An 18,572-nucleotide genomic window follows, 5' to 3' on the forward strand; every position below is an offset into this window, starting at 1 on the left:
TCGGCGCTCTAAGAGAGGCTCTTCTATGAGCCTAACAGACCGCTGCAGGACCGCCCGCCAAACCAGCATTTAGCCCCTAATCTGGCGGCCGGCCGCACCACAGCTTTGGCAGTCCTATAGAGGATGGTGCCTTGCACCGTCTGCTGTAGGTCCACCAAAGTCGTAATAAGGCCCAAAGTGTGATACATATCATCGTATTGATGAGAGTTGTTGACATACCGTAATGCTGACACCATCACTTCAACACGCCATTAGCCCGACTATCTCAAAACTGTCTCCAACTCCGTCCCCCAAAAAGTCAAATGGTTACTACTCAACTGAATACTCCAACTTTACCGCCGTACCCTCCTTTGTGCTACGTGTCAAACCTTAATTCTGACCCATGAATATACTGCATCTAAATGTATTAACTTTGTCATACTACTTTTGGGTATCACGGACATCATATTATTGCATAGTTGTTTCTTAATTTCTGCCTGAAAGAGAAATTAAAGAGACCTCTGGGATTTAATACTCGTCCCTGACATCTTGTGTGAGCTGCTGGTCATGAGTTTGAATCCCAGCAAGATTAACTGAGTCATCGAACCGTCTCTGTTTGGGAAATTGAATATCATTGGATTCCTTAATACCAACACTTGTCATTTACTATAGCCCTCCTCCGAAGGCTATACCCGTTATTAAAGACCCTGAATCCGAGTTATAGGCCTGAGTTGCAGGTGAAGGCCTATAACGAGAGAGAGGACCTTTTTCAACCGGTATAGTCCGAGTCATAGGGGCTGTATGCCTATTTGGACATTCCACCCACTGAGGGTAGAATGTTCTAAATTAAAAAGGAAGAAATAGAAAAACAGACATTGGACTGGTGGAGCAGAAGAAGGCCTATGCCATCCATTATTGGCCCTGAGCCACCTCATTGTCTTCAATAGAGCTCCCAACCATCCAGTGTTCCAATAGAGCGTAGAAAAAGTAGATGTGTCTTATAGAATGCTAAACAAAACATACTTTTTTTTATTATTGCAACTCCCAAATGAGTAGGAGGAAATAAATGTGAAGAATCGATGTAATAAATAGTGACCGTATTAGTAGTGAGTACCAAGATCCTTGGTGAGACACCAAGAGAGTGATATTGCCGTTAACATTAGTGAGGCAATGTACTTATAACGTGTGATTGTCAGTGTGTAAAAACGTTCCCAAATGTCTACTTGTGGTGCCCCAGGCACTGCCCTAATTTAGCTGTGGCAAGGGCAGCCATGTCTGTAAAGTGTGAACAGTAAAAGTAAGATGCTGCAAAACATCTGATCAAACTGAAGAAGTTATTTTAAGTATTGATATACGATTACATATCTTGATCATATCCCGGCTACTTTGTAAATTGTTGTTTTTCCTTGCATTCCACTCTTGATGTTGTTTATCAAGTTGTACTCGTCTTCTCACATAAATAAATGTTAGCACTTTAGGTGACGTGTTGTGATTGCTAACGCGCACTCTTTTATTGAACAGGCATAGAAGAAGCCAGTAGGTCTTGGCTTTCTGTCTTATTGTCTTTGCCAGTGGTTTTTATCCAGGTTACACATCATTCCCTCTCGTGTGCAACATGGGTAAAGTTTTCAAAACAATCAGGCAAAAAAAAACGTTGATATGGTCGCCTGAATCATTTTGTAGGCGTGTCCCCGATGCATGTGTGCACCTTTGTCTTTTTAGTTACTGATCCAAGTTGGACCGGTAACAAAATGTTAACATGCAAAAGCGTCAATTTCTTTTTTTGTTTTAAAGATGGTGGAGAGAAGAAGCACGGTGATGTGAAGGTACACAGGTTTGGGGGAAGCAACATGGAGGGCACAGGTGGGGGAAGCAACAACAGGGAGAAAGAACGAGGGTGGGGTAAGCTACACTAAGGGCATGGGCAGGCCATGGGTAGAATCACACAGGCGAGTGCAACAAGGAGGGGGCTAGAAGAAGCACATGGTGACCGCGTTAGGGAGGGCAGGGGGAGAGAAGTACACGAGGGACACAGCTCGGAAACACATGCACTCTTGTGGAGTGCTTAACATAGAAGGAAAAAGTGATGCTAGAAAAGCAAGCAATGGAAGCAGAAGTGCCAGCCAATCAAATAATGGTTATAGAGCCAATGTTCCATGGAAAGGACAAGCAATAGATTCACAAGCTAGGGCAGGAATAAAAAGAAGGCAAATGAGAGTGGCAAGAAAGCTAACCAATAGCAAACAACGGGCCGGCTCCAAACCCCTGTATATTCTTAGTAAGCCACACTATAGTTTGCAATTGCAACAGAATACGCATGCACTGTCTAGTAGGCTCAACTTAAAAAGGTGTACCGACCTTCATTTTTACACATTTAGATTTGTTACAGTTCACAAAAATATTCTAAAACGACTTCTGCCCGTACACGTTACTGGTTAAATGGTACCCACTTCTTCAAGTAATCCCTAGGAGGGGTTCAAACACAAATCCAATATGCAGATTACACAGGGGCCATAAATTAAATTGTGATTTATCTTTAGCCAAGCCAAGGATTGCACGATGAGCAGTCAGAGCGTTCTATTTACTAGCCAATTCCCAGGACATTCACCTATGAAAAATTCATTCGTTAATCAAGTTTTGTAGGGTCATGGAGAAAGTTAAATTAATGAGCTGTACATCATTTCACCCTAGCGTCCTACATAAACCATACCCATGCAGAACAAGCCACCAAGCCTTAAAGCATCCTGCTGTAATGTGTAACGGTTCTCGATTTGTCGAGCCTTTTTCATATATTTTTTATTTTTAACCCATGTGGAACTGCCAAGCATCTTGTGAGCAGGAACATTAAGCTCAAGGTATTGTCTGGAACAGCTTCACTGAAGGAATGCACATCTGGTTTGACATTGCTGCTCCAGGGTATTGTTCGTAGATCCCACCCACCTCTCGCTATATAAATGGTGTTATTGATAATGATAAAAAAAGAAAACGAACGCTTCAGTTAGCAATGTTTGGAAACAAGTTGCTGCTGAGTGATGTGTGCTGAGCTCACAAGCACAGCCATTGCTTCAATCTGGACGTCGTGCCTTTTCAAGATGGCGCGCGAGGAATACATATGAAAGCTTGCAAGGCGTGTTTTGAAAGGTGTTCATGCCTTCAAGACATATGGCGTGGCTGGCGGGGGAAAACGCTTTAAAGGGATTTTATTGTGGGCCTTAAAATCCATTTAACGATACTAGATACTGTCATAACTCTTATCAATTTAATTAGCACAGGGCCGGAAAGCATATTTTGCCTCCCTTTCAAAACTGATGACTTGCATTTAGGGGAGCTGAATGATCCTGTAAGAGAAAAATATGGCACTTTGCCACTTCTTGAAATTTTAATAACTCAAGGACAGAATGAAGTATTTATTACATAGCATAACGAATAATGTGGAATAATGGTACTCTTCCTTCTGTGCACAACTCTTTATATCTAGTTGGACTAATATTCAATGTTGTGGATGATACAGTCACTACATCCGATCTATTATTGTGACTTCCTAATGCGGCTAAGACTACTGCATAACATGTTGCATTAAAAACATCATGTTTCAATCCTATACTTCAATTTAGCAATAACATGCATTCTGGGAGTTTTATTTGGTCACCTTGATTGAACCAAGTGGACCAAATGTCGGTATTACAATGCTTTAACAAAGGATATTCTGGCTAGAATTTGGTGTCCCACCCTCGTGGCTTGTAATCGCATGTTAACATTAAACGAGATCAAACTCTATGGTCGTGTGAAAAATATCTGCACAGCTTTGTTCCTTAGATTCCCCACTTGTCAAAATTGGGAGTGTTTACAGACCGACTTACAGTGTGAAAAAAAGAGCATTACATTTCCTTGTTTCATGTTCGGCTCCACATAAGCATCAAAATAAAATCTCCCGCCCAGGTGTCCATTGTCCTTGTCTCTCCCTCTGATGGCTTCTGCAGGTTGACTCCTTAGACAGAAAATATGCAAACGCGTTACTGTTCTTTGCCCACGCTGCGTCGACTTTTCACACTTTTGGCGTGAAACCTCCACATGTTCCATTTTTGAAGATGCTTCACATGCTGTTGATTCTGACTGCCTGTTTGCTGTGCTGCTGCTTGTTTTTTTCTGAAGCTATTTTGAGCAGTGATCTTGCTCTAATAATCTGTGGTTAAGTGTTACTGGTGCTGATGGTACTGCCAATTTGAGTAGACTCATTGCCTGAAATAAACAGGTGGCCGCATTAAATTCAATATATCGCAGTGTATATGTCTCCTTCTGTAATTTTTACACTGATTTGTAGTGAGCCAAAGTTTGTATCACCAAAAATGTACTAATTGTAATAGCTATCTGTTATCTAAAGCGTAATTTGATGTTTGCATTTTGCCAAATGTACCACTTAGAGGATGTGTTTAGCATAAAGCAAACATTAGATTATGACTACACCACTTTGCATATCTGTATAGTTTTGTGTACATCATTTTTGCAAGCCAAGCAGGTAATCTTTATAGAAGATTAGAAAATCCTGCAAATTAAAGAATAATTATAATACCTCCTCTCTTGTAGGAGTGTGCAAAGTTCTTAACAAGTGGATTTTTTACTTGAAAATGAAGCCTTATGGTCCTCCCTTCAAATTTGTGGGGAAAAAAGGTTTTCCAATATCCACCCCGTTTGAAACCTGCAACTAAGAAAAAAGTAGTTTACAAAACCTCAATTTTCGGTGCTATTTAGTTTTCACAAGGAAATATTGCCAGTTTGTGAGTAAAAACTACAGGAAAGGAGAAGGGTGAATCTCTATGAGCTACAAGTAACCCACGAATCGTGAACCGTGCTCGTGTGATAAGAACTTTGCACACCACTAGAGGAAATACAGCTAAACAGTGAATCTTTTCTGGCCAACCAGGTACACTGTCTTAGCAGCACGCTTGTTTCCACATCCTGTTACGAAATCATATGAGCACATCACCATGCATTTTTTTTAAAGGATTAATGGCGGGATAGCACATGGGAATATATGAGTGCAATGGATGTGTGCCTTCTTATAAACTGATGAAAATCTCACTGGACAACAAAAGCTACTGTGTGGATGGAATCGGGGCATCCTGCCATGGCTTTCTTTGTGACGTTTTGTTAAATATTGAACATGGGGTAGGGCGTAGATCATTGCAACTTATGGCAGTACAGCGATGGAAAGTCACACTGCACAAATTCAATAAAAATGTTAAAAAAATGTATTGATTATATGGCTTCTGTATACAAGCTAGTGATTGCTCCCAAGCCAGGCTTTGTTCCAATGAAGTGAGGGTCTTTTCATACATCTTTGATTTGGTGTGTGTGTGTATATATATATATATATATATATATATATATATATATATATATATACAGTTTGTATTTGTACAGGGATCAGTTATGCTTCATCAAGCTGCCACTGGCATGGAACACTGAATTTACAATTGAATGCAATAAATCCAGTCAGTCTGCAGGTTCCGTAAGTGTTTGTGTTTTTGAAATATGAATATCTCAGTGTTGCCATGGGTAGGATCTGGTTTTGCATCTCTTTACTGGTACCCTGTAGGAAAAATACCTTTTGGGCTTACTGTGAATAGAAGAGGATATACATCTTTACCCCAAAATATAAGTGAGGGGCATACTGTGGAGACCTTTTATGTAAAGAGGGCTATGGGTCCTCTAATGTGTGCTTTTTGGGCTTGATAGTGCAGGAAATGGTCAAGTTAATTCACTTGCTAAAGAGATGAGGTGGTTATTGTACTTGTTACAGAGATCAGTGCATAATCTCCAGTTCAATGTTTAAATCATTCTGAAATTGTTTCACATACTTACTGCAGAGCATTGATTGTATTCTATTTAACATCGCTCAGTAGGTCAGTACTATTGCTCCAGCAAAGCATTGTTGCTCCTACATTCCAATCCTGGCAAAATACATTGAGTGGGTTACGCAGTCGCTGCAAACAGATGCACGACACATGCAAAACATTACTTTGAATAGTTGCAGATTTTAGTTTCTTTCATTCTTTGACGGACGATTTAAAGGTTGGTATTGAGTCAGAGAGTAGTACATAACTCTTAGCTAAAAAAAAAAAAATTGTATTGTCTGCCATATAACTTATTACTAGCGGGCATAGAACTACGCACTAAGGGTGGGTGGAGCAGGCATAGTGCTTCTATGCAGAATTCCATGGAGTTGTAAAAAACTCCGCTCCGCTCCCTCCCCCCTTACAAAGTAATTCTAATGTAAAAGAAAAGGCACTTACCTGCCATGGCTTCCCCCTCCTTGCCATGGCAGCCCTCCTTCCTAGTCGTCCTTCTTCTTTGATAACCCCTACGTTGTACGTCTTGCGCATACGCACTCGCAAGACGTACAACGTAGGGGTTATCAAAGAAGAAGGACAGCGACGACGAGTAAGGAGAGCACCCATGGCGAGGAGGAGGCAGCCACGGCAGGTAAGTGCCTTTTCTTTTACATTAGAAATACTTTGGGAAGGTGGAGGGGCTGGCTAACTCCGCTCTGCCACGGAGTCGAAGTTTTGCCTAAACTCTGCGTTCGCAAAGGAACGCGGAGTAGGCTAAACTCCGCTGGCGGAGCAGAGTTACCCGCCCAGGTTTACTACGCAACTTATGTAGAGACCGAGCTTAAGAAAGTAAGCCACTGGTTTACATCTTAGCAAACTTTCTCAGTAATACGTTGTGTAGAGTGCAGGGTCTGGTGGTCAGGTGTGAACATCCAGGTGGATTCTGACACATTTTCCCTGCTAGGACACAACTCAGACATAAGAACTTATTAATTGTCCTTTAACTGAGGTGTGTGAAGCACAGTGCTAGTAAGTAGATCCGCTAGTTTCCACCTCTTGCAGGTTCTACGTCTGCTCACCACATACTGAATACTAAATGTGCGCTTGCACTGTCTGGATGATTCGTGCGGCCAGTCTGAAACATAAGTGTACCTGTCGGACCAAGAAGGGGCTTGCTTGTTCTGCATGCTGGAGTTCTGGGAGTTTCTCAGTGAATTGTCTTTATTCTTACCCCATCACTACCCACTACCCACTGTTTCAAAGTTGGAGGTGAATATGGCCTCTGACTCACTCCTGGGCCCTCCCCTCTTCAACTTTCTGTGTGCACTTTGCTGCTGGCAGTATCACAGTGGGTAAAATGTTGTGGGTACATTACTGGACCCAAAAGTTGGGGCATGCTTCTAAGACTTGATAGTACCAAATAGTAGCCAGCAGGCTTGAAAAGTGTAAGCCTGGAGGAACATGGGCCTTTGCTCACAAAGAGTTGTAGGGTGTGCATTCGCTTGCACGGTACCCCTGGCCAGATGCGGGAGCCTTGGTGGTATGACGTCTTAAATTATGACAAAAAGTTTTTCTCATATCCAAAACCTAAATATTTGATTTCTTTCAGTTTGATGTAAAGACAAATTTAGTTTTTCTAAGTTTTATATGATACCTGCAGTGAATTTAGACTGACCCAACAGACATCCTTAAAAGCAGAAACGTAATTCTTCATGGTTTTCAAGAAAATTACAAGCGTTTTTTACTGTATGCAGTACTTTAGAATGGATTATGATTAAATAATAAGTTATTAATGGTGTAAAATGGTACCACGCTGTATCAAATCTTTGTAATAACAAGTATAGCTTAGCTAATTACACAGCACTCATCATTGGAAAGATGGAATGCTACGTGGACCAAAAAGGATTTCAACATTTGACCTTCAGGTTATGTGGATTTAAAAAAAAAAAACAATCTTTATTGATTTTTTTTTATAACACAAACAAACACAAGTCAAACAAAAGCCAAATTAAGAGGTGAGGAGCAAATAGCCTATCGATTGCAATGTCCACATGGCAGTGTCCAGTAAGGCCATGGTAATGAATGGTTTGAGGAACCTTGTTCCTGGGCGTGTCACTCCCTAAAGATGCAAAAGAGCATCATAGCAATGGACACCCCAGCATAGGCCTTCTATGCAATGTATCATTACATGGCCTCGGCCCCTGGGGGCACAGCCCGCCACCGATTTAGCCATGGGACCCACTCGCCCTCTCCATCAATTTCAGGTTGCATGGATAATCCAGAAGTGGATACATCAATCCACCAAGCTGTGTTGCTGATGGCCAGTGATTGTCATTGGCGGGGATACAACTATAAAAGGATAGAGCGGATTAAAATTAATTTTGTTTAACCTGATGACTTAAAAACAGTAAGCCCTAGTAATTAGGTTTTAAAAAAAATGTTAAGATAAGTTTATAGATCGCTTTAGCTGTCTGTTGGAAGACCTATTGTTTCTAGATTGGATTTTCAGTTAGCTCGTGCATCGTGATTGGATGGCTTTTTACTATCTCTGGTGTCTGCTCTTAATTTGATGACTTTTTTCCCTATTTTTATTTATTTATTATTTAAATTATACTTTTTTTAATACGTTTTGGCCTGTACAAGTCACAAGTCTGAAATCCTTCTTATGTGTCCCCCACCCTCAGCCCTTCTTATGTGTATCCCACCCAGGAGCCGGTTACATGAGTCGTTTCCTTCCACTGCTGCCTTGTGGGGACTCCTGTTTAGCTCTTGTCTACTAAACAGTGCATGCGCTGTCTATTGTGAGACATATTGGTAGCGTACAGTGTGCTTAGGGGTCCGCCTATTTCTTACCATTGATTGGCTTTATTGTCACTCATTTACTAGCTCCTCATTCATTAGCTTGTTTGGGATTTCCCTGCCTCTTATGTTTGTCCTTCCCCCAGTAGCATGGATGCATTATTTGTTTCAATTCGCAGCTTGTTTTTCGAGCACTACTTTTTTCTTTCTGCAAAAGCACTACACAAGAGTTCATTTGTTCTCAACATGTCTCCCTCGTGTACTTCTCGCCCCGTGCCATGCTCTATGTTCTGCTCTCTCGCAGGTGTGTTTGTCCAGCACGCCTTGCCTTGCTTTCTCCACTGTGTTCTTCACACCATCAGTGCCAAATTGCTCTGTTTTGCCCATTTGCTTCCTTGCAGCGCTCCTCTTTACACTCTCCTGCCCTCTGTTTGCTTTCACCAACACCCTCTCTGTTGCTTCATCCCACGGCACATGCGTCATGACACATACGCACATGTGGGTCACAACATAACCAACATACATACATACACACATCATGACACATATATAGCAAGCCGTCTTGAGTGGCTTTATTTAAAAGAAAGCTCATTCCAAGATGGCTTGATATGACCTCCATTTATAGTATAACAATAATAAGTTCACAATCGAAGACATTATTTTAAAATGTATGGTATTAACTGAGATAATGAACGTATGTATTTTTAACGCTCCGGTTGTTTTAAATTGTGAGTTTTAATTAACTGTACAATAAAATACTTACTTACTTACATTCCAAGATGGCCGGCAAGGGATTCACATGTGTTGTGAAGCATTGGCTGTCCTTTTGGCATGCTAACGTCAATGACAAAAGCCAGTAGTTCAGCGTTTTAAATCTGAAACCTGTTGGCCTTGTAAAAGCTTTTTTCAGTCTGAAAGGTGGCATGATTTCGTAAAAAGTAAAATGTTGATCCTAGACCCAGTTATTTGAGCAACCACTGGCCTTGGGTGATCACTAATTTAGTAGTAGAAGGCACTAGGGTGAGGGAGGGTCTCTCTTCTTTTAATATTCAGTATTTCCAGAGCTGCTTGACTAAAAGGTACCGATGGAACCCATGCTATAGCACTCTAGTGAACTAAAATAAAGCTATAAACCTATATTGGCCCAACCTACAGTTATATTTGACACTTGGCCAGTGTAAAATAATGAGGACCATACATTGTGAATCTGTCGGTACAATGTTGTGGAGTATTGTGCCTTGGTTTTATCTGGGTGTAAACGGTGCCAAAACCCCACTCAAAGAAGTAAGTTCTCAGACCCCAGAAGAAAGTGACACAAACTTTGTGTATTGGAGGCCTATTTGCTACATTTTTAGATATCCCCTGCAGAGGGTGTTCCGCTCAGTCCTAAGCAGAATGGAAGGTGTCAAGTATCTAGACAGACCCCTGTCCCCACTTGGCTAGAAAGAACAAAAAAAACTAAAATTCCATATGGGTGTTGAGTGGTAACCTCTCCCCCAAGTCAAAACAGAACATGGGCAGTTGTGCTTTTAATTCAGCATCTTCACTTATAGGGGTTGCAAATTCATATTTGTGGGTTATGTCGACATGCTAATTTGGTAAATTACTAACCTGATGAAATCTGCTTGATTGCGACTTCACACAAGGTGTTGTTTTCATTGTGCAGTCAAATTCTATGTAATTTGTTGTGACTTACTCCTATTTCTACACAAATGCATTTTTATGGTCAGGATTGACACAGCAGCTGTTGCCAGAGGATTATGTGAGCATCACTTACTCTCTGTGTTTCAATAAATTCTACTTGTAATTTGTTTGTTTTATGAACCTGTAATAGTTTTCTAGATGGTACATAGGATTCAGTACTAGGCACAGTGCAGTTTTTAAGAATAGATTTTGGTCATTTCAACCTTTTTCGAAGTTGCAGTATCATCATTTTGGGCACTTATACTGTGATTCACCAGTTTGGAAAGTTGGCTCTCAGTCAGTTCAAATTTACTTTTCATACTTTAAATCCTGCCACACTACAGCGGGTGATCTAGTTTATGTGTCTTTATAGTACTGCAGTTTATGTTTAGTGGCTATACTTTGTAGTATAATGATGGCCGCCTTGTACCTCAAATGCAATAGCATTATTTCTATCCTTTTTCTAAACCGGACCATTTCTCTTCTTGTCACTGGACCAGCCTTAGCATGTCCAAAAATCTGCAGGAGTGAGGGCTAGACAAAAGCCCTGGTTTGCTGGCACCCTTGTGTAGTGTATGTCAGACCACATACTTTTTTTTGTGGCTAACATTTGTTGGATGTATGGCTTAAATATTCATTCACTTAGCCGATCCATACTTCATTTGGAAGGCCTAAAAGGTATTTGTTTGGAAATCAGGACTCTGTAGTGTCTTATGTGATAGACTAACAAACCCTATGCACTTTATTGGTATGCAGACTTTGGCCCATGTTTATTATGCCAAGGGACTATATGCCATCTACACTGCAGCGCCTATTGCATTTCGAAGAAGCGGCCACCATTGTCTCGGGCTGCTTGGAAAGTGAAAGCGCGCATGGCGGGCTGAATGTTGTAGCAAAGCATGTCGTGCCTGCAGTAGGTGAAACTCATTAAAGAAAATAGTGCTTACAGACTAAATAAGACGTACCGTTTAACAAATGAAGTAAAAGGGCCAGTCCTCATGGGAGGTTACAAATGAAGACAAGGCGGTACTAAGGAGGGATTAACAAGCATATTAACAAATCAGAAGCCGCCATTTAGAAAGGAAAATGACACAAGCCAATGACAAATATGGGTGGAGAGTGGGTGGGGCTTCAAGTCCACACTCTAATATAGCATGCCTCGCAGAGCAGCTCATGCGCTGCCCAGGCTCGACCTAAAAAGGCAATCCGCCCCAGGCAAACATTGGCATTCAGAGTGTGTTGGTGTTTGTCCTGCAGTGAAATGTCCGCAAATCTTTATTCACAGTATTTCTTGCTGTGCGTTTCTGTATTGTCTATAATATGCATTGTGCCTTAGTATGAAGTTCAAGGTACAGTCTGCCCATACCTACTTGACAGTGCTATGGGTACCCTCTTGCTGCAACTTGTTGCTTCTGTAAAGCGTCATCTATTCGTGGTCCTCAATAAAGCATGCTTGAAAAAAAGGTGTTGCAAACTGTTACCTCATAAAAAATCTTTGGAAGTGCCTTGTCTCACAGACACCGGCATTCCCATGTAGATCACACTAAGCCATGAAAATGGAATGATGAACAAAGACAAGCTTTGTGCCATTTCTTCACCAAAGCAAACCACTCGTTGACATAACCGACAAGGTTCAGTTTGGCTCGAAATGTGATTAGGGTGGGCTCCAAATGCATAGTCTGAGTGCAATTTTTGCAAGTCTTCCCTTTAGGAGGGGGATACTCTCTTCATAATTCCTCTCATATGCTCTATTTTTAGACGGCCTATGTCCTTCTACTCTTTGTTTTTTTGGCGGTACAGGTCTAGTAAAGTTTTCGGTTTGGAAAGCAGTAATTCCTTCTTCATTTAGTACAACAGTGTGCTATATTAAATGGGCACGCATTTACCTTTTGTCTCTGTGTATCAATACCTGAATCCTTGGATTTCTGGATATATTAATGCATATGCTAATTGTACACAGCCATGAGTCCAATCGGGAGTCCCTATGGCCTTGTGACTATAATAACATAACCTAGATTGTTCAAAATATTTCATCATGATATTCTGTGGCTCCACGCCGCACACGAGGCACCAGCACTGCATATGGACAGACACGCCATAGGCACGGATAGACACTTGGGACCACTATACAACAAGGCCCTAACGCTCACATTGACTGGCCCCACTGCTCACACAATGCACACATGGTTTAAAGCACAGAAAGCGCTGGGCTGGGAAGGTAGGATTACCCAACACACACCACTCTGGGACTCCCCTAAATTGGGTATGCTCCGTAATAGTAAGGGTTTCGCCCGTTGGGACCTAGTAGGGATCTCCAAAGTAGGAGATCTGTGGAAAAAGGGGGAAGTAGTGACATTTGCTCATCTACGCACAACATACCAGATAGCTGATTCGGAACAGTTCCGATACCAACAAATCAAACACGCACTCACCAAAGCCATTCCCCAAGGTGGCGATCTCCCCGAATCATCACCACTAGAAGATCGCCTCCTAACGGACCAACTTAACAAAACGGTGATCTCCCTCACGTACCGTAAACTGGTGAATAACCAGAAAGATCCTACACACGCCCTGAGAGAGAAGTGGAGAATAGACGTGGGAGAAATGAACGATCAGGACTGGCAGGAGGCCCTGGCATTCCCCCGTGAGGTAGCGATCTTATCCAGACTGCAACTTGTGCAACTGAAAATACTACATAGAACATACTATACTAGGACAATGATTCACAAGATCGGGTGGGCCTAGACACCTTTATGCCTAAGGGGTTGTGGACAACTGGGTACGTTTTTTCATACGCTATGGGACTGTCCCGTCATTATAAGATACTGGGGACAAGTCATGGCTACTATCGCCAAGGTCGGCAGAGTAGAAGTTCTCCCAGAACCCCGGCGGTGCCTCCTCAATATATGGGAACCTACCGATCTTAACCACGCAGCACAAACATGGGCAACCCTGGGGATTACTCTGGCGAAACAAAATATTGCACAACACTGGGGGGTGTCCACTGCCCCTCTACACCATCACTCGTGTCAAGACTTAGATAGGGCAATGGTAGTGGAAAAAATGGTATTTATCCACAGGGGTTGCCCCCGTAAATGGACTCGTGTGTGGGGCAGATGGAACACATTCCGAGGCAACATATGCTCCCCTCCAGCGGAGGCCTCAGACCCTGAGCTCAGTGACTAACCTCTCTGACATGTTATGGGTGCGCATGGAGGCATGGACTTGATATGTGCTACTTTGATGCCACAAAGATGGGTGCGCATTGCAACCATGTTTTCCATATTCAGTGTAATATTGCCTTGTCAATTTTACAATGTGAGATTGTTACTAATGTCTGATGTCAGCAAACCTGTTTTATTCATCAATAAAGATTTCCAAAAACATCATGATATTCTGTACCGTTAGTAGCAGTTCTGATTCAAATTAACCAAACTGCAAGTGCTGTTTCAGGTCATTTTTGGCTCAAAATATGCCTTTGTATATTACATTTGTATTATATTGTAATTGCATTTACATATTGCTTACTACCCCTGAAGAGGCAACTGAAGTTTATCCAATGATTATTTATTGTTTTGTTTTTTTAGATAAGTTTTGTGCTCTCAATCAAACGATGTATGCATGCATGCATATTGTATTTCTATAGGATAAAAAAACAAGTCAATAGCCAGCATAGCGCTATTCCTGAGTAAACCATTCCATGCATTCACTGCAGTGAATTAGGTGTGAGCATTGAGGGAAGACGAGTGATAATATATTTTTTTATGTCATCCTTGCCAGTCGATTATAAGGGCCACCCTCTTTTCTGAATGTGTGCCCTCCTCAGTTGACATCATTAAAAGCAGTGTTTGGTCCCAAATTACAATAAGATATACGGAGAACTAAATATTAAATCGATGCTCCATTGTGTTGAAAAATCAAATGCATCCTGTTGTTTCTGTAGCTGGCTTTTTTTAGTTGATGTGAACTATGGTGAGTCTATCGGGTTCTGTTCTCCATAGAATACTAACGATTGACGCATTTCGGCATATCTCCTTTGTCGCAAACTGCACAAGTGATCTATGCAGGAGTAGTTTGTAATCTGTTTGTTGGTGGGTTTCTTTGCTCATGGGAAAAATCATTGTAGGAAGTTACATGAGCTTTAAAATTTTAATTTAAAAACATGTTTTTAAAACAACAAAATGATAAACAAGGCAATAAATAATCAAGGGAATGTTTTTCCTTTCATAAACGTAGCTTACTAGGTCTCGTATATTACGTAACACCTGCCAGTCCTCAGTTTTTAGTCAACAGCCGCATGCATCATAGAATAGTTGGCCATTTACAAACGAGGTTAAAAGTGCAACGTCCTGTTTCAGTGTTTTATTGGCTGAAAGCAGGAGTGTGCGTAATATGCGCAACTTGGTTTTGCATAACCCGAAAAAATAACCACGCAAATGCGAAAATTCTGAAAAATTATGCGCAATTGTGTGGGATTCAAAACCTGGTGTTTGGTGCTATATTTTCAAGTGAAATGCACCCTTAGCGGTGTTTTTCATTTGGAATACCTTACAAATGGGGTAGTTCATAATTTCAGATTTTTTTTCTTCTGATTCTTATCTATTAAACCTTCTATCTTCGTGATTCAACTTTTCAATGCCACCTTTGCACTTCACCTTTTTCAATAATATTTCGAAAAATAAATGTTTGATACTTTTATTTGGTTTTAGGTTTTACTTTACTAAGTCCCTTTCCTGCATCTTGTAGAGTCTTCAAATAACACATCACTGCCCTCTGGGTGAGATGGCTTGTACCCCTTAAAACCAGCCAGGTTGGTTTCTTTTATGACCAAGTTGGATGTTTTCACCATGTTTAATTTTTATTTGCCTGGAATAAAAATTCGAGGCACGGATAGGGCCCCTAGAATCACTTATTTCCATTGGAATTTTTATGCCTTTTTTTCAGAGAAATGTGTCCTGGAGTAGTGTTGTCTCTTTTTTGGCTTTCCAGTTACAAACATATTTGGTTCATGGGAAGGAACTTCTTCTTTTGTGTCTGAGGCTGGGAGTGAGCTTTTTGCACAAGGTGCTAAACCTGTTAATACAGTTAGAAGTGTGATGTGAGTATTGTTTCAAACTTGTGTCTACACAAGAAGTAAAAGTTACAGGACTACCCACTTTGTCTCCTGAGGACAGCTGCATGTATTAAGAGTGGTTATTAATGTGAAGTGACCCTCAGAATATACAGGATATGTATTGTATAGGCTCTGTAGTGATCAACCCTATATTGAACCGCATTTAATTTACTTTGTTAATGCACTAAAAAGTAAGGACCAAAAGAAGATAAAATGTATAAATTGCAAGAGTAAGCCAAGATTCTAGCTGCCCAGTATCTGCCACCTATTACATAAATGGTGGACATCCCTCTGGGGATTAGGACAGCAATATGTACTTGACCCGCATAGTTTCTAAGCCCCTTCGTCAAGGTGCATAAAGTGTTTTTGACAATCACCGTTTTGGCTTTTTGTTCCAGGGTGGTCTACTTTTTAGATTGCGGGACCTCGGAACCTATATTTTGTTTTGCTCCCTCTTCCTACAGAGGTTATTGAAGTAAGCACAAGGAACACTTGTTTAATACTTCGAGACTCCTCTATGTAAAATTCACTTGAATTGATAAAAAAAAAACAAAATTGGTTGCAAAACAATCCCAAACGAAGATGTCTTTAATAAGTAAACGAAGATGTCTCTGTTAAGTATAACTATTTGACACACGAGTCTTTGAATTCAAAGCTGAAAGTACAAATCAAAGCGTTCCCGTGTAATTACACCTATCTAAAATGGCCGCCAAACGCGTGACATCATCACGCTCCCAGCATGCTTTGCCCCTCCTACGATTTTCCCCGAAGGTGAAGCGCGTAGCTTGCTGAGCACTCTGGATGATTCTCTTCGAAGGTAGAACGTGTAAGGCTCGAGCGAGTGGTGAGTGTGTATTTTCGAATTTTTTTTTTCCCCGTTAAAGCCGAAATATTAACTACCCTTGTAGAGTACTTTGAAGGGAAAAAAACATATATGCTGTCAAAATCTGCCGCAGGCGCAATCAAAGCGCATAAATAGTTTTTCTCAAGCCACGCAGCCGCCGGCACAATCAAAGCGCAACCCTCAATTAGGGCATTCTTCAATACTTTTGAAGTAACTCAACACCCTTATGGCCATTAGGAACAATCACGGGATAATCAGTTGCTTAATTCAGCCGCTGGTGCAATCATGAGCACATCATCCCCAATCAGCCGCATGTGCATACACGCACGAAATACCTTAAATCTTCTCTAGACGGCGTTGTCTTCACAATTGAACGCTGTCCTCTTCTGACTCCCAGTCGTCGCCAGTGTTTAGTAAGCACAAGGAACACTTCCAGTGGATTCCAGGTAGATTTATTTCCATCAGAGAAGACAACTTATACAACCACACAAGACAGTCCCCAACCGCCAATGAACTACAACCCATCATGGAACCTAGAACCCTGGTAGAGCAATAACACTCTAAACTAGAGCGTGACCACAGATAGTATGAACACTACAGTTATCATTTGCTAAGTAAACTTGTTGTTGCTTAAAAATATACACACTATTTTCTCAGTGTGTTATGCACCTTTAAATTAAAGATTGTAACCGTGTGTGTATGAGAGTATGGCATCAATTATTTTTTCAATACTATATAATTTAGACGTTCTAAATTGTGACGTCATTTTTTATTTTTTTTTGTAATATAGAGAAACCGGCAGTAAAGTAAAGTCTGTAGTCTTAATTGTCGCCCGGGGCATGATGGCTTTATTAACAGACAAAACAAAAACTAAGCCTCTCTGAATTAAAGCAAAATATGCTTAACTCGGCACAGTATCGCAGATTTATTACAGCTTTGGAATTATGGGTGGGACACATCTTTCTGTATGCCACACGGAGATATTAAAAAATAACCGTATTTCTTTTATATTGGGGGGGGGGGGGGTAATTTCCCCCCCAGAAACAAATGTTTAAGAGCGGTAAGCAAAGGGGAAAAGGCATGCCTCCTTGCATTTATGCTGATACCGGCGTCAAACCTGCTTACCAACTCTTTAAAAAAATATATTTATTATTTTTATTTACGCAGTTCATGTTTTTGATACATCAAAGGCAAACAAAGCAGTCTGTCAGTGTGGGGGGACCCGGTAGCGAAAATGTAATGAAAGAACACAGACGTGGCTCTTCATAACATTCGGGTTTGTATTTGCTGTCTGCACGTCGCCATGTCTCTTTCCCAACCCCACAAGCGCATCACGTTTCCCAACAGATCCTGGGCCTCTCCGTGCGTGTCTGAAGTTCGTTTGCAGCTCCAATTCCTCCCCTTAGCGGGCTCCAAAGATTGGGAGTTTCCCAGCTTCCTAAACCCCCACACTCGGTCACTGTTCTCCCGAAATCTCATTTACCCTACTGTAGGAGTGCGTGCATGGGGCCCAGTCTAGCCGACTCTGACAGGAATATAAACAAACCTAAATCGCAAACAGCTGACAACTTAATTCAGCCGCCTCTCAAATCCCCTGGGGGAATCTTTAAATAACATCAGAGCCGAGATTACGCGTGGGGTTTCCGAACCCACCAATGAGGAAGCCTCCAGGCGGAGCGGGGCCTTCTGTGGCGATTTTAATGCCGTCTCCGCGCCCTCTTGAAATACAATTCAGCATTCGTTAACTGTCGTCATGCGCACTAGCGCGTGCTGCAGCAGGCGCACTCGGCGCGAGATTAATTGTTGCTGCTGGAGTGTAATGGACGTGACGTCATGCTGAACGCTGCGATTTTTATTGTTGTTCCGTGCGGCCCTCGGTAAGTTCCCGTCGCAGAGAGGAGTTCAGTTCTGGCTGGCAGCCGCCTGTTGGGGGTACTGGTAGGGGGAAGCAGGCCTCGTGCATTGCGTACAAAATTGATCCCAGCTGTGCACATCTCATTAGGGGCCTTCCAATCATAATAATGTAGAGTCTTCAGACATAAATGGTGCGGTAAAAAAAAAAATGCAAGAACCCGACAGCTTGCTTTCATAAAAAAATATGCATAGGCGAGTATTGTAGTCTTCCAAGACTATCGCTGGGTTTTCTTAAAAACCCGATGCTTTCTTTATAGACCGTCATTATGCCTCATCAAAAATATAGTTTTCCGAACAGCAATCGGCAATTAACATTTTATTTACCGTGAGCGTAGGGTTAACATGTATATCAAATGCATGCCTCTTTTCCATTAATCTGTTTCCCGCCTTTACGCTGCGGTGGAAGTAG

The 18,572-nt window shown here is 41.5% G+C and overlaps 1 protein-coding gene across 18 annotated transcripts in view; it reads left to right on the plus strand.

Annotated features, from left to right (window-relative positions):
* The window catches only part of IQSEC1 (IQ motif and Sec7 domain ArfGEF 1), a 787,671-nt gene that overhangs the window by 583,497 nt on the left and 185,602 nt on the right, over positions 1-18,572 (plus strand). Inside the window, exon 1 of one of the 18 annotated variants that reach the window (XM_085624829.1) lies at positions 17,994-18,126. The exons of the other annotated variants lie outside the window; for them this stretch is intronic. Within the exon in view, the coding sequence (XP_085480955.1) occupies positions 18,083-18,126 (44 nt within the window). The 5' untranslated portion in view covers positions 17,994-18,082. Of the gene's footprint in view, positions 1-17,993; positions 18,127-18,572 lie in introns of those variants that run through there. 18 annotated transcript variants of the gene reach the window in all.

The sequence above is a fragment of the Triturus cristatus genome, chromosome 9 (genome assembly GCF_964204655.1).
Source record: "Triturus cristatus chromosome 9, aTriCri1.1, whole genome shotgun sequence".
NCBI classification, from domain to species: Eukaryota; Metazoa; Chordata; class Amphibia; order Caudata; family Salamandridae; genus Triturus; species Triturus cristatus.